Below are 15,400 nucleotides of genomic sequence, written 5' to 3'. Positions count from 1 at the left end.
AGAAGAAGAAAGGACAGGCTAAGAGAGTTTCCAGAGAGAGAATGGAGGTTGGGGAAGGAGAGGAGAAAGCACAGCAGGTTGTTTCCTCCCACCAGACCACACATCACCTGAATGCTAGACCACACTTTAAAATCAAAAACTCTACATTTTGCAATACGAGAAATCATGCGTTCATCCAAGATGCATCTTGCACCAAGTTTGTTGCTTATGTTTACTACTAGCTTTCTGTCCCTTATATTTTAAAATTTTTCTTCTTTTATAAATATACACATATACATTAATCAGTTATCAATCACTGTCATATTTTTACAGCACTCACACTGAAAATCCTACCTCCTGAATCAGGCCCACTATCAAAATCAGTAACATGTAATCATTTAAAAAAATTCTACTGGAAGTTTTGGTACAAAATGAAATAAAACATCCTGAACTGTCATCCCAACTCAGAGTTAAATATTACTGTCTCCACAAAAGTATAGTGTCTGAACTGTCCAGCTGCTAATACTGGACTGAGTCTAATGTAATGGATTTTGCCAGTCCCTGTAACATAGATGCTTTGTTCACTTTGTCTAAAAGAAACCAAATGCTATGATGTTGCGTGTGGTATAGTCTACATGTTTACCTGCTTCATTAGCAGAGAGAGGAGTTAATTTACTCTGGCTGCTGCTTACAAAGTATTCCCTTTTGTAAAGTGAGGTCTTGCATTGGATAGGAATGATAATGGCAACTGTGAAGTTGTTTCAGCATTAAAGTATTCAAAATGAGGCACCGTGTGAACCTGAGAAGTTAACAACTAGGGAAGACCACCTGCCTGGGAAGCAAACACTATTTCAACCCTGACTGGGAGGGACAATTGACACAGAAGTCAGGCTGCCCAGGAACCACGTGTTCTCTATCCTGGTCTATGCATCAGAAACATAGATCCTTGTGAAGGCCAACACATGAAGACTACTGGACTTCAAAATTAAACGTTATAGACAGTTGTTTGCGGTCAGCTGATGAGACCAAGGCAGAAGCAATCTCATCTGAGAAAGACTTACCGAGAAAAAGACAATTACTGACAGACCGGAGATGAGAAGGAACCTCCAGCCTCCTATATATACCTTCTGGATGAAAGACAACCAACCTTAAAAGACTATGTTCTTAGACTACATAGAGGAAGATCAAAAGGCTCCCAGCTGACCAGAAAAAAAACTTAAAACACCCTGGATTAATGTGCCAAAGTACAAGACAGTGCAGAACTAGCAATTTAAAAACAATATATATGACCCGTTCCTGCCAGCTGTTAGACTTAGAGGATGGAAGAAGGAAACATAAGAGCAACAGTGCAGATTAAGGTCAGCTTTAACCTCTGGTTTTCTTCTCTTTTCAGACTCATTGCTACCTTGGAGTAGAATCTTAACATTTACTTTCACTACGGCTCATTGCTGCAGCAGAATGGCTGGCTTTAATACCCCCTGTATAATATGCAAGGCTCTTCTGTCAGGAAGATCAAGTCTCCAGCAATAAACTGCTAGGGTTGCAAGGACCAGAAACATTCTTGGAGGGAACCAAGATCAAGCTGAAATTTCCTCACTGCCAATTATGCCAACTGCTAACAGGGAGATGAGTTTGGGAGACAAACAGCATGGAGACCAAGTCTGCAGTTCAGCTTCATTCCTAGTCTGTCAGTCCCATCCTGTCTGTCTTGACAATGCGCTTCCCAAGGAGGCTCCACGCTACCTGGAAGCAAAGGGAAACTCAGTAGATTCCTGCTTTCCACAGCTATTTTCTTGACTGGCAGACAGTTTATTCATGGCCCGGATTCTTTACCTAGGACCACTATAACTGCCAAAAAAGCATTAATTATACATGACTACAGCAGCCAGCTAGTCATCACCCAATTTTATACAAGTTGGGAAAGAAAAGAGCACAAGGAGGGTTTGATAGCCTAGAAAGGAAAGGGAAAGGACAAACACTATAGACTGAAGTCTTTTTATAGACTTCAGATGAATAAGATTTAATCCATGTCCCTGATTGATGGCCAACCTCACCTTCATTGGCATCATGCTCTGTACTTGTTATGTTCTCTTCTTCCTCATCTGCACGGGAATCACTAGGTTCAGGTTCAGAATCTACATGATGATCATTTCCAATTGCCTTTGCTATTTCCTCCTGGACTGGTTTGCAATCTTCAAAAACTATCACAAAGTTACAAAAGCAGAACCAAGAAAGAGAAACCATTAAAAAGCAAAAGGGGAGTAGAAGTCATTCAGCTATCTCAGCTTCGTTTAAAATTTGAAATGTTAGGGCAGACCCGACTGGAGCCATGTAAAATCTTCACCAGCAATAATTTTTTTAAGTCGATTAAAACCAAATGAAGACAACCATTAAAAATCCAAGGGAAAATTCATGCAGGAACATCTACTGAAACAAAGACCGGCAATCTTCCACAACATTTTCACAAAACAGTGAGATTGCTTTTGTCAGGCAGTCTGAGGGGAGTTCAATACACAAGCAACAACATTGTTATATAAACATAAAATTGTTATTGTTCTATGAATACTTTAAAAAAAAAAAAATCTATGTTAAGCTCCCAACTACAGTTCAGATGATTCCTCAATTCCCCAAACTAACATAAGTGACTGAAGACCTATGCTTATCTGTAAATAAGCAGGCAAGTATTTTCTGCTCTGTAAATGCAATGATTGTGATGCTTCACAGTCAAGTCATACATTTGACATTATTGTTAAGATTGTGCTATCAGTTCCATTTTTGCTTTATGACTTGCTGGATGATTATGTGAATGGCTTTCAAGCTAGTAATACTAAACAACTTCCTTATGAGCAGTATTCCAGCTATGTACACAGTCCGATCCCTTCAGCATCTCTGAGAGCTCTTCCCTCCTGCAACCCAGGCTTCTCCCTTCAAGTTCCATCAGTTTTCTGTATCTTTCCTTTTCTGTTGCAGTTATTGGCTTAGTCTTTTACAGAAAGAGCTTGCTAGTTTGCCACTGGTATGGATTGACAGCATAAAATCAAATCTCGCACTTGGTTTTATGGCCAAATGGCCTCTATTGCCGGTATACTGTGTCCATTAGGAACCACAGACCTTCAGGTACATCTCTGAAACAGCTGCCTGCTTTTGTTTGTGTTACGACTGTTAGTGTGAGACTTGATTAATTCCTGTTGCTGCTTGGATGGTGCCAGTGGTCATATGTTTCAGACTGCTCCTCTGCAGCTTGGAACAATCAAGGGAGTAACTCAGTCAATTGCTCATACTCGATACTCTTTCAATTCTTATGAGACTGATTTTTTTTATACATGTAGCTGTGTGCATGGGATTTAATCTGCCTGCTGCTTCAGTCAGTCAGGGCACTGAAAGGTCCAGGAGTGGGAGTTGTTCCCACTGGCTTGAAGTGAGGAGAAAACACTGTCTTCCCTGCCACAGCCTTGCACTCTTCTCTTCCCAAATCCCTGCCTCTCTCATGCCAATGCACACCCTGTGCTCTCTCACGTTTTTCCTGTGAGGTTGGTTTTTTCTACACTATTGATTCTGTCTTTCTACTTGCCCTTGTATATGTTATTTTTCTTCTTCTTTTCACTTTTGTTTTTATTTTTTCTTCTTTTTCCTCCTACTTTATGCTTACACCCATCCTTCCTACCCCATCAGTACCCTGAACCCACACAGCTCTGAACAGAAATGTGAGAAAATTTTTAAAAGACCATTTCAGTCTACAGTACAAAAGACACTTGCTCAGCATGAACGCCTTTTTGCCTATACCATAGGTCCTAAAGGGCAGTGATGGCTTCACTCCTTGCTGTCATATTTCACCTGGGTGAAGCGCTAAGATCTGTCTGCAAGGAACCATGAAAGTTGAGCAGGGAAGGTCCCAGGAGAGCATTTATAAGGTTCCTCCTGGGACCCAAGATCCTGACAAAGGTCTCTGTGCAATAGTGCACAACCTGCTTGAATCATTCTGACATTTCAGCTCTGCAGAGAAGACAAGAAGCTTTCCGCTCCCGGACTTCCCTCAGCTGCCTCACGCAGAGGTACAGGCAGCACTTTTCTTCGACTTGCTGAAATACCAAGTGCTTGGCTAGGTATGGCGCATATATTTTACTTTGACCTGATTATAGGCCTGACGTCTGACTAGCTGGCAGTTCCCATTCTTTGCAGTTTACTGCCTGCGTAACATTTGACAAAAGGGAATTGACAGTCTATCAAAACACAGAGCCCAGGGAAGGATGACAAACACTGCTCACAATAATTCTCTCCCTTGGGATCAGCAATATCTCCTTGTCACAGAGAGCCCAGCAAAATCAGAAAACGCACAGCAGGAGCACATCCCAGGTATTTCCATACTCCTGACAGATCCTGTCACACCACTGGTTGTGATTTGCCCAGACTTAGCCTGCAACTGAACAACCCCAGAGGAGCATTTCGCAACTTTTGCTTTCTTCAGCATATACAATTTTCTCTGATAAATTAGTCCTGCACTGTTAATGACAGCACTGGTTAGGAGAAATCCTTTCATGAGCAGAGCCTGATGGGTCTTATCAGGGCAAAAGCAAAACAGTGCTACATCAGTCTCATATAAATGCAGGCTGTATGGCTGATGAGAATGACCAGCCCTACAGAGACGTTTGTGTGAAAAAATCAGGAAGGCCCAAGAACGGACTGAGAACCAATTCTGCAGTTGCAGTAAAGGACTGAGCTCTTTCAGCCCTCTGGGTGCCTCTGGAGGCTTTTAGCCCTCAGCCTTTTGGAGGACTGGAGTAGTGGGAGTTGTAACCATCTGGTATTTCTTTTAAGACTATAGACATCCTTAAATTTTTTAATTAGAATCTTTATCATGGCAGCAACTGTGCTAAGTGCCTAGAAGAAGCTAAGACTCCCATGTGATATTTGTTACCCCACAATATTCCTTTAACGTGCTCATTATATCTCAAAAAGGGTATTATCTTTTTCTTTCATTGCTCTACACACAGTTTCTTGGCAATTCTTTATTTACGATGAATTTTACCTAGACAACTCCCATGTAGATGGGGAAAAATCTGTATGCGATTTAGGAAGTCGTTCCTATCTGTAATTTTATGATTCAATGATTTTTCTTGTCCTTCCTTGATCTGCACTGTCCCTGAATCTCAGGTAGTCTCCTGGCAGCAGAGATGATGCAGGACTTGACTAAGAAGTAAACGCTGTTACCTACATAATATTTAGACAAGCTATCTATATCTGATAGAGGATCTCTGTTCAGACCTGGAGCCATGAAACCACGTGTGTTGAATGTAAGCACACAGGAATTTATGCTAATAAAGAGCAACGCTATTGTCTTAGGCTAACTCAGTACCAGATTACTAGCTTGACACATTCAATTGATCTTTCCTTAGTTTTGTATTACAGCACAATATTCTGTCCTATAGCTTTTTAAAGTTCGTTCTTCTTCAGTAGTCCTTACTCAACTCATCTGAGCCTAGTGGTGAAGGTGCTTAAATTGAAGTTTCTTTCATACAAGTGAAGAGAGGGGTTCCAGAAGCAAACATCTTGGAAGACTTCAGCATTATTCAATGAATAGTATGTTACTGTCTTTACTGTCTCAATTCTGAATGCATAACAAAGCAAAAGCAATGCACAAGACAGTCAAAGTAACCCAGCAGCAACAGACCTGCAAAGCATTAAGCACCAGCATTCAAATCGTTTATTCCACACACGGCTATCTTAGATAGATGCACTGCAATGCACAGAGAGCAACAGAAACAGAACCAAAAATTTCTATTAAAATAAAGGAAAAGCATTTTACATTCCACTGCAAATCCAGCACACAGAAAGACAACTGGTGATTTCATGTACCATGGCTTGTGGCTTTCCTTTACACCAGCACCAGTGCAGATGACTTCTTTTATACTGTCTGATTTAACAGCATTCAAGACATTTCCCCCATGACCTGGACAGCATTGCAAAGCCATTTTTTCCCATTCCCCAGATATAATAATGCAAAGCCTTCCCCATGTGGCCAACCTTTTATTAACTGCCTGTTATCCATAAAGGTAAGGTTGAAACTGCAAGATGCCCATTTTATCAACAGCAAAAACAAGGTGTCACACAACTAACTGATTTGCTCCTTGCCAACAAATACATCACAGAGCGAAGCAACACAACAATGGATCAACTGATATACTTTTGATCTTCATCTGCTGCACCATGACTCACATTGTAATTTTTGGTGTTCTTTTTGAATCTAGTATTTTGACATTATAAACAGAGTCCCCCAATGTGGCATACAGATTCTCCTATACGTAAATAAATCACATTTGGATTTTATAATAATGGCATGATATGTGAAACCCAACTACTGGAGTAAAAAAGAATAGCCAAAGCCTTACACTGGAAACACTAGAAAAGAAATAATGAACCAAGGTTACATTCTGCGTGGTTATTCAGCTCACAGCAGTACAGAGTATTCTAGTAGCTTGAAAACAGTCCAGCAACTGCATTCCCCATGCTGCACCATGACTTAGTATAAAGGCAACCACAGCAACACCTGCGTGCACTAGTCACGCACAGTTGTGCAGAGGGACTGTACTCACCACCTTCTTTGTTGCTCTGAGGAGATGCTTCGTTTCTATCCTCCACTTCTGTCATATCGCTTTCCAAAGGCACTAGAAGACTTTCCTGCACATCATCTGTCCTGGTACTTGCATTCTTCGCCCCATCTTCCCCAGTGTTACTTTCTACTGACCCAGCCTGCTTGAGTTCCCCATTAACTTCAGGACTTTGATGCTGTATTGCCATTATATTGTCATTTTTATGAAAAATTCCAGTATCTTCCCTTGCTGTTAGATCTTCTGGTTTCACCTTTTCTGCTTCATCTATTCCTTCCTTTTCCAGTGTAAAAGTTTCCTGGTTTTCCTCCATTCTGAGCAGTTTATTCTCCCCGTTCTCATCTCTATATTGTGCATGTGCTGCATTATCAGATGCCCTTTTGATATGATACTCCTCTTTGCCCTTAATATTGTCTTTCGTCGTTTCAGCATGAGAGTCATCTTCACTGCTACACTGAGTACTGATGGATGAGAGAGGGTGTGCAGGCCTCCTATCTAGAAATAGCAAACATAATTTTGTTTTAGTATTTGTCACTAAAACAACTGCATTCATTGGCCACTAGTTCCCTTTGCTACGCACAAAGGGACAGACACTCATCTGATATCAATCTCTGAATTACACCGTCTGAGGATATCATGACAAAATTCCAATAAGTGTAATAGAAGAACATTGCCCAGATGTGCCAAAGTGTTAAAATCAAAGCCATTTAACATATTGTTTTCTGATAATGGAAATGAACCAGATTAGCTCCATCAATCACACAGAAATACACCTCCAAAAACACCTCTAAATATGACTCAGACAGGTTTTAGGAGAGTTTCTTGAGCTCCATTTCATAAAAGATTTCAACCATAGCAACAGTCCTTTAGTGCACTCCTGTTATCTCCATGAATATGATAAAGATCTCCAAAATCATATGTAAACCATTCAAGTTGAACTGGAGATGAAGTTCACTGTCTCCTCTAAAAAAAAAAACATACAGGGACCATCATATGAAATTCATAAATGGAAAATTTGAGGGGAAAAAATAAAGCAATAATGCTTCATCTAACATTTAGCTGAACGGCAGAGCTTACTCTACACAGCATTGCTCGTGTCCAAAGTTCGCATGGGTTCACGAAGAGGTTAGTCAAACTCAAGGAAGAAAAATCCAGTTAAGCCTAACAAGTAAAAGGGACAACCCTTGACACCAGCTAATTACAGGGGTGGGAAGACACAGTGGGGAAGCAGCACAGTATTCTTGCCCTTTTCTTTTATTTTTCCTAGGCATCCGCTGCTGGCCAAAGGCCAGAGGTAGAATTTGGACCCACGGTCTGTCCCTGAACAGCTATTCTCAGAGCCACAGAAGCCCATCTGTGCCACACTGTTTCTTCCTGCAGCCACAATCTTCCAGCAGCCTCTATGCTGCTTCTTCCTCTGTGGACATGAGGAAGGCTCATTGCAAATTTTTTGGAGTATTTTAAATTATCCTTTTCATCTGCAATGTATTACAAAAACTTTGCGGGACTGCTTTTAAAAAAAATAAACTCAAATATGGAAGCTAAAATTTCCCTAAAATGTATCAACTAATCCCATCAGTTTTAAAACAAGAACAAATAAGGTGTGTTTGAATGGAAACTGCAATTCTAAATTAATGGACTGCCTTGTATAGATGCCAGACTATCAATTCAAGAAAATGCCTTAATTTTCCTTAAAAGTAGCAAAGGAAAAGGAACAAAGTGCAACTCCACCTCCCAGCACGCTTTAATGGTGGTGTGAGGAAGCTGCCTGCCTCTCTGGGGAAGTTATTCAGGCATACGTTCATTCTAACTTTGACATCCTCCCAGGGATTGGCAGCCAGGATAATGAGCGGTACCAAATGTGAGGTGGATGTCCATCCTCTAGGATCTCTACTGCAACGGATTTCAGGCACAATTACTGGACAGCCACCACCTGGTAATGACTCTCAGTCACTTCCAGTCTTCACTGGACTTGCACCTGTGTTCTAACAGTAGGTATGTTTAGACTCCCAGAAAACATCATCACTCCTAAAGACATTTATAAGAATATAAACAAGCAAGTTCAGAGACAGAACAACTCAAATATGCAGTTTACATATTGTACTACGGAAAATGTCAGTGATTCTTTTTCCAATTTATCCACAGACTTATGGTCCACAAGGATTTGAATGCCAAGGTCTCTCTTACATGTTTATTATTTATGTCTGATTCATAATATTGCATGCAAAAGTAACATCTTTGGCACCTCAGTTATCTGGATATTATTCTAAAACTCTGTATGCTGGCTGAACTGACCCAAGGGGCCTAATGAATTCAGACACTCTTGAACAAGTGTAATGATACACTGAACTAAGATGAGACAAAATCTGTCCGCAGCATGTACTCATAAAAATCCAGATCCCATTACTATTAGCATGTTAGTACTATTATAGCAGCACTCACAGGTTACAAGTGGATTAGTGTATTGTTTACTGAAACACAAAAACATAGTGTCTATGCCCAAAAGCTTCCTATCCAAAATATTGGTCTACCAACACTTAACACACATGCTTAACTGAAATCAAGTGAGTTCTTGACAACAAAATAAAAACAAAAAGAAGAAAAAAAACACAACAAGGCTGGAAGCAGGACTTTCCTAAATGTTTTAGCTGAACACATTCTGCTGGCCACCTAGCTGTGTATGTACATACCACAGAGGAGCAGAGTGATTTCAGGGGTCTGAGTGGCCATGGAAATTAACAGCAGCCACAGGTGTTCAACAACTTTGTAAATGAAATCACTTATGTGCCAAAAGACAAACTCAAGAGCTGAACTCTAGGTAACAGATCTAAAAACCAACACAGCTCTGTTATCCTCTGCAAGCCAAGAGAAAATGAGTTTACTATCACTAGCATGATGCCCCAGTAACGCTTCCCACAAAGACCCATTTTACCAGATCAAACTAGCAAATGTCCATGTTGACTGACTCCAGGAGACATGTGAATAACAGATTCACAGTTTTAACCTTGACATCTCTAACTGCAGAGATCAAGTCACGAGGCGTTTGTATAACTGAGGGCTTGACAACTCACACTCAGTTGTAAGCCTTGCCAGTCCAGAAGGCAACACAGTTTTAAAGCAAGGGGAAATGGGGCATACCTTCAGGCTATGAGATACAATAGCTAAGTAACTCCCAAAACAGTTTTCATGGGCCCAACATTATTTAATGAAGATGAGACCTAGAAACAGTATATATAGATGGCAGTAGGGCTACTTTGAATGCACACTACGATACATCTACACTACCAAAGAGGGAAGGACCAAGGTTTGATTTGCTGTAATCTGTTACAACTCCAGGATCGCACATCCGCATCCTATCGCAGCTGGCAATGAAGTTCATGCTAGCTCCCAGCCCTCGGCATGCACTCCACGTGCATAGCATTAGACGCTGGAGGATCTTGCATGCACACTGCAAAAGGGCCTCAACCTTGATTCTGTCACACAGAAAAGAGCATTGAGGACATCAGTGGTGCATTTTTGTGTTCTGTGCTTGACTCCGTGAGTAGATGCAAAACAAAAGTGCACCTAAAATGAACTCATCTTGTGGACTAAATTGCTGATGTAGTAACACCCTATTTATGCTAGGCCTTGTCACTAATACCAGACTCTGCAAGGTGCACTATGGAGCATTGAACTTTACACCTCAGCAGAGCCTTGCATTCAATATTGAAAAATATATAGTCACAGAATTTCACACAAATTAGGCATTCGTGGAAGGGAGAAGAGGGAGAATTCCTTCTCTAACTGTGGCTTCCAGTCATGTGCCATCCATATGCCAGAACTGTAATCCGTGCAGAACAGCATGTTCAGAAAAACATGTTCTACAAAGAAATCTTACAACCACAGTTTAAAGAATCCCACTCAGAGTACCACTCCTCCACCATTAGAAAATTCAAGGGGCTGAGGAAGGGACTCCATTTACAGACATTTCCCCTGAGACAATATATTAATTTCCAAACCTCTCTGTCATAACTAGATACCTGAATTGCCGCTTCCCTAATGTAAGTGTAAAACAGGTGGATATGCTGTCTTGGAGAATTTGTAAATGTAAACATAAAGAAGGGGAAAGAACTGCTTAAGGATGTGCAAAGAGGCAAAACTAAAAACAATGGAGTTGAGTTAAAGAAATACCTTTGTAATAATGAAGATCCAGAAAAATCTTCCACTGTTGAGACTTATTAGGCACGTTAATAATCTCCTAATAAAATGGAACTAGTAGTTGCTACTAAAGTTGCTTGAAATATTTCCACACGGACTATTTTCAGAGAGTAAGCGTACTTCATTCAAACAGAAAGCTCTTCTTGTCCTCAAAATTACCAACGAATTCTTATTTTTTGTAAATTTATTATTACATCTCAGTTGGCAAAAGCCCACATCTTTTTTATCCCTTCTCTCCACGGTGGTGGGGAAAAAAAAAAGTACAAAAAGTACAAACTCTTCCTACAATGAATTTCCTATTCATGCAGAAGGAAATGCCCTGCACCAGTTTGGGTTCCACTGTTTACTGCTTGTAAACACATTCTGTGCAAGCGCAACGGAGTAGATACCAACTGGTTTCTGAATTCTTCTACCACCCCAAGAGTAGAAATCTCTTTGAAGATTAATCACTACAGCCAGCACAGAAAGATCATCCCGACCTTCAAACTTAAATGCAAACTCCCTAGAAATCCAAAATTCCAGTGATCTGAAATGTCACCCAAAGCTAGCAGTAACCTTAAAACATCCTTACCTAATGTTACAGTCTACCGTTTACTAGTGCTAAATAAGGACTGCAGAACTCCTTCAGGCTTCCTGCCCTGAGAAGAGAAATGTTGTAAGCACTGCTCCTCTTGTTGACAGTCGTTTACACCTACGGGGAGCAGTCAAACAGAGCTCAAAGTACAGAAAAAATGCATCACAATATAACCAACGATCACAAAAAAGGCTTTTCTACCAGTATCCCTAGCTCCTAATCCATGCCTCGTCCGTTATTTATTGTACTTACATATTTAGACTTCTAAAAGCCCCTCTAGGTCCCCGTCCAGTATTTGGGTAAGCACTCCTTACACTAAAATACCAAACGTCTAATTAGAATATTACCTGTCTCTTCCTTACATCCTCAGCAAACACAACAGGGAAAATGAAGTAAACCCAGCTTCTCTGCCTCCTTTCTCCAAAAGTCACGGAGAAAAGGTTAAGAAGTTACAGCTCACGTGGGCCAAAGGCAAAACTGACTCCAAGTCGTAAGCTTCTCAAGAAGCACTTCTGAAAACAGCTTCCCTTATTTCCACGGAGGCAAGGCTGCTCAGCACCAGACACCCATCGCCCACTGCTGATTGCCAAATGAGATGCAAGTAATAACTGATGAACACTCTATTAGTGTGCTGATGTAAAAGACAGAGGCAGCAAATCAGGCTGCTAAGAAAGAAGATTAAACCTGTCTTATTTAAAACCACAGAGAATGTAAATGATTTAAACGCATGTCCTGAGCTAGTGCAGTAAAGGCGAACAAAGCAAGCCATCAAGCCACAGCAAATACAAATTGAAAAACATTAGCAGTGCCTGCCAGCTGATCGGGAAGGAGCCCCTGCCTAGATGACTAGCTGTTTTACACTGTTAGCTGCTGATGTTAAATGTCCACATTTCAAGATTTGGTGGCTTCGCAACAGCCTTTTCTCCTCATCATAGAAAAAATTACATTGAATTAGTAAGTTTTGGTGCATGCGGCAGTATTACATCCTAGTACAAACAAAGTTGACTAAGGGTGTCCCTTAAACGAAGGCCTTAATGCATAGGTATCATGAAAGGCCCTTACAGTCACCTGTTCCTTTCCACCTATGCACACATATGCATCCACACACTTTCAAATGATCATCAAACACTGGTAGAGCTTGAAAAGCAGCTGACGAAAGTCACAAAAAAGTTCATAATGCCACACACTAACAAGCAGAAAAGAATGCTTAATTAATGATTATTCATGAATCACAAGCTATTTCTGATCATCATGAGAAAACAAAAGTTAAAGAATCTTTTTGATTACTGCAATGATTTTATAAGCAAGGGTATTTCAAACCTGATTTGAATTTCTGTTGGATTTTATACTTTCTATTAAAAAAAAGAAAAGAAAAAAAAAAAGAAAAAAGCTGCAACCTTTTCACAAACAGCTGTATTACCTTTGTTGAATTCACCTAGAAATACAAATGTGAAAGTAATGTTTCCCTTTAACTTGAGAAACACTTTGCACAATAGGACTGTCAAATGTAAGGAAGATAAAGTAGTTAATTTTACAACAGCAGTAAATGGAGAAATTCTGGTACATTATGACAAGCAAGAGGCACATAGGTCAGCTCAGGATCTAACAAAGCCATAGAGGAGAAACGTTAGAGAGAAATAAAACACTGTGTCAGAAGGAAGAGGCAGTTCACTTTTGGTTTATTCACCACGTGGTGGATGGAATTCTATTGTTTGTCTAATAAATGATAAATTCCCTGCAAGTTTTCTGTGGGATTATTTATGAGGATGCACAGCTTGGATTGCATGAAGGCAATAGTTAAAACACCAGACATTAAGCTGATCCAAAAAACTGAATGACAGAAAATGCTACTTATTCTACAAAAATTTATTCCAGAAGAGTTTAATCTTTCTGAATTAATAATAATAATGGTGTTGGACACTTCTAAAATACAAGGTGGTACATTGGGTTTCCTGGTGACTTCTCAGATAAAAGCGCATCTCCTCAGCAGGTGTAAGTGGTCATAGCTTCTCGGATGTCAGTGACCACTGACATGAAGTGCTGATCTACCCCAAGTATTTAGAGCTAATTTGCTGACTGGCTCCATCTCCATTTCTGCAACTAAATAGTTCAGCAATGTCTGCTGTGAGCTGGCACACACTTACATTGCCAGTGGGTTTGGCTGTATTTCAGTGACAGATGGTAGGATTAATAAGAACAGATAAAATAGCTATATTTTACCAATTCAGTAGGAATTGCATGGTTTTTCCTATGTAGACTCACCATACGTACTGGACATGCACAAAATGTAGAACATGCATCAGGTCAACTTCTCTAAGCTTCAGTATGAAAAAAAACTAACCTTGTTTATCATCCTCTGAGTCACTGTCAGAATATCCATCACTTTCATCTTTTTCACTGTCAGAGGCCTGCAGTGCCTTCTGTGATGAGTTTCTACTCTCCTTTTCATAGTCTAAATTATGTTTTTTATCATCTGAGGATGACTTTGACATTCCATTCATTTGATCACCAGTCTGTCCCTCTTCATTAACTTCATCTGCTTCAAAATCTTCATCATACTCTAAAATAAAAGAATCATACTGTGAGACAGGAAACAGAATTCAAAACTAATAGAGTTCTTTTTAAGCAGACAGAGGTTAACTTCATTAATCTCCTTTTGCCTTTGCATTTGCTCAGTCATTTTAAAGCCATGAGAGAATCTAAGACCACAGATAGGAATCATAAGAGCACATTATCATAAAAAAGCATCATATTCTTCACAGAGTAGCAAAAATGCAATAAAGCTACTGAATGATGCATCAAGTATGATTAATACACTAAAAACAAAACAAACAAAATCATTAGCCGCTGAAAGGACTAGAAAAATTAAGAGCTGGGCAAACTCAGAAATAAAATGCAAGACAGTCTCACTAGAGGAGAAAAACTTGTTGCAATGAAAAAAAAAATAAAAGCAATAGAGAAAGCTGGAGAAAGGTAATATATTATAGCACAAAGTAAGGTAAATGTGGATTGACATGGCTAATTAGCAAAGAAGTGGCTTACAAACTAAATGAATTAATTAAATCCAGCCAAAGGGTGCTGCGGAGGAACATTCTGTTATCACACTGTTCTAATATGCTCATTCAGATCCCCGGTGAAATCCTAGTACAAACGAAGCTTACGGCAGAATTACCATCCTTATATCAACATGGTCTGGATTTCATCCCAGGCTACTAGCTTGACAAGCTGTAACATTTGATAGATAACTTTGCTCAGATCTATAGGTAAAGACTGTCTTCATGCATATGCATTAAAGAATCCTTCCCTTTCCAGCCAAGGCTGCACTGTTTAAAATCCCAGGCACCAGCATGCACAGTGATGTCAGTGATTTCCATTTAAAATTCAGTAATTCCACTGCTACCACTAGCTCACTGCACATGCAGCAGAGAGGCAACAAACCTAACTTGTGAAGGAGCGCTGTCACTGCTGACACACCAGCTTTCCTCGTGGCCATAATTTCTCACCTTTCAGATTTTATTGCTCACCTCTTTTTCTTTCCATCAGTGTTTCTAAAGTACTGAAGTGACAGAATGCCAAGGACAGAAATGAAGAGCATCTGATGCAGAACCAATTAGGCAAATAAACAATTACCCAGGCAACAAGAATTAAGGGAATAAGGAGATTTATTTTCTGTATTAAAAATCAATTGAAATTCCAACTGCATTGTTGGAAGCGAGGCCTCCCTAGGTAACTGTCAGAAAGGTGCTCACCTCCTGGAAGGAAAAAGGCTTGATTAATCACAAACAGACATCCACAGGGACTAACGAGGAAGCTGAGCAGTAGCACTGCAGAATTATGAAAGTAAAAATAGGAATTAGGAATTAAAATCTTTCTCTAAATTTGACTTACTCTGAAAAAGGCTTTATAATAAGGAGTGAGTGAAGGCACAGGCTGAGCTCACCGTCTCTTCCCATAGGGGCAGGCAGAGCTGTAAGCAGCCTGATGGCTAAAGGGACTGGCCTTAGGTGGCACTGGGGAAATGGCACATTCTGAGCATGCAGTTGGA

At 40.1% G+C, this 15,400-nt stretch overlaps 1 protein-coding gene across 3 annotated transcripts in view; it reads right to left on the bottom strand.

Moving 5' to 3' along the window:
* Nucleotides 1-15,400, bottom strand: part of ERICH3 (glutamate rich 3) — a 41,586-nt gene that overhangs the window by 4,712 nt on the left and 21,474 nt on the right. For 2 of the 3 annotated variants that reach the window (XM_087732227.1, XM_087732226.1), the window contains 2 exons: nt 13,697-13,915; nt 6,570-7,079 (listed from right to left, as the gene is read on the bottom strand). In XM_087732227.1, coding sequence (XP_087588353.1) covers nt 6,570-7,079; nt 13,697-13,915 — 729 coding nt within the window. Of the gene's footprint in view, nt 1-2,033; nt 2,181-6,569; nt 7,080-13,696; nt 13,916-15,400 lie in introns of all 3 variants that reach the window. The other variant, XM_087732225.1, reaches the window with a different exon arrangement.

This window comes from Nipponia nippon, unplaced genomic scaffold (genome assembly GCF_047370975.1).
Source record: "Nipponia nippon isolate SJK-2023a ecotype South Korea unplaced genomic scaffold, ASM4737097v1 scaffold_5, whole genome shotgun sequence".
Lineage (NCBI taxonomy): Eukaryota > Metazoa > Chordata > Aves > Pelecaniformes > Threskiornithidae > Nipponia > Nipponia nippon.
Note: the sequence above shows the minus strand (reverse complement) of the source record. Positions and strands in the feature narration are given on the sequence as shown.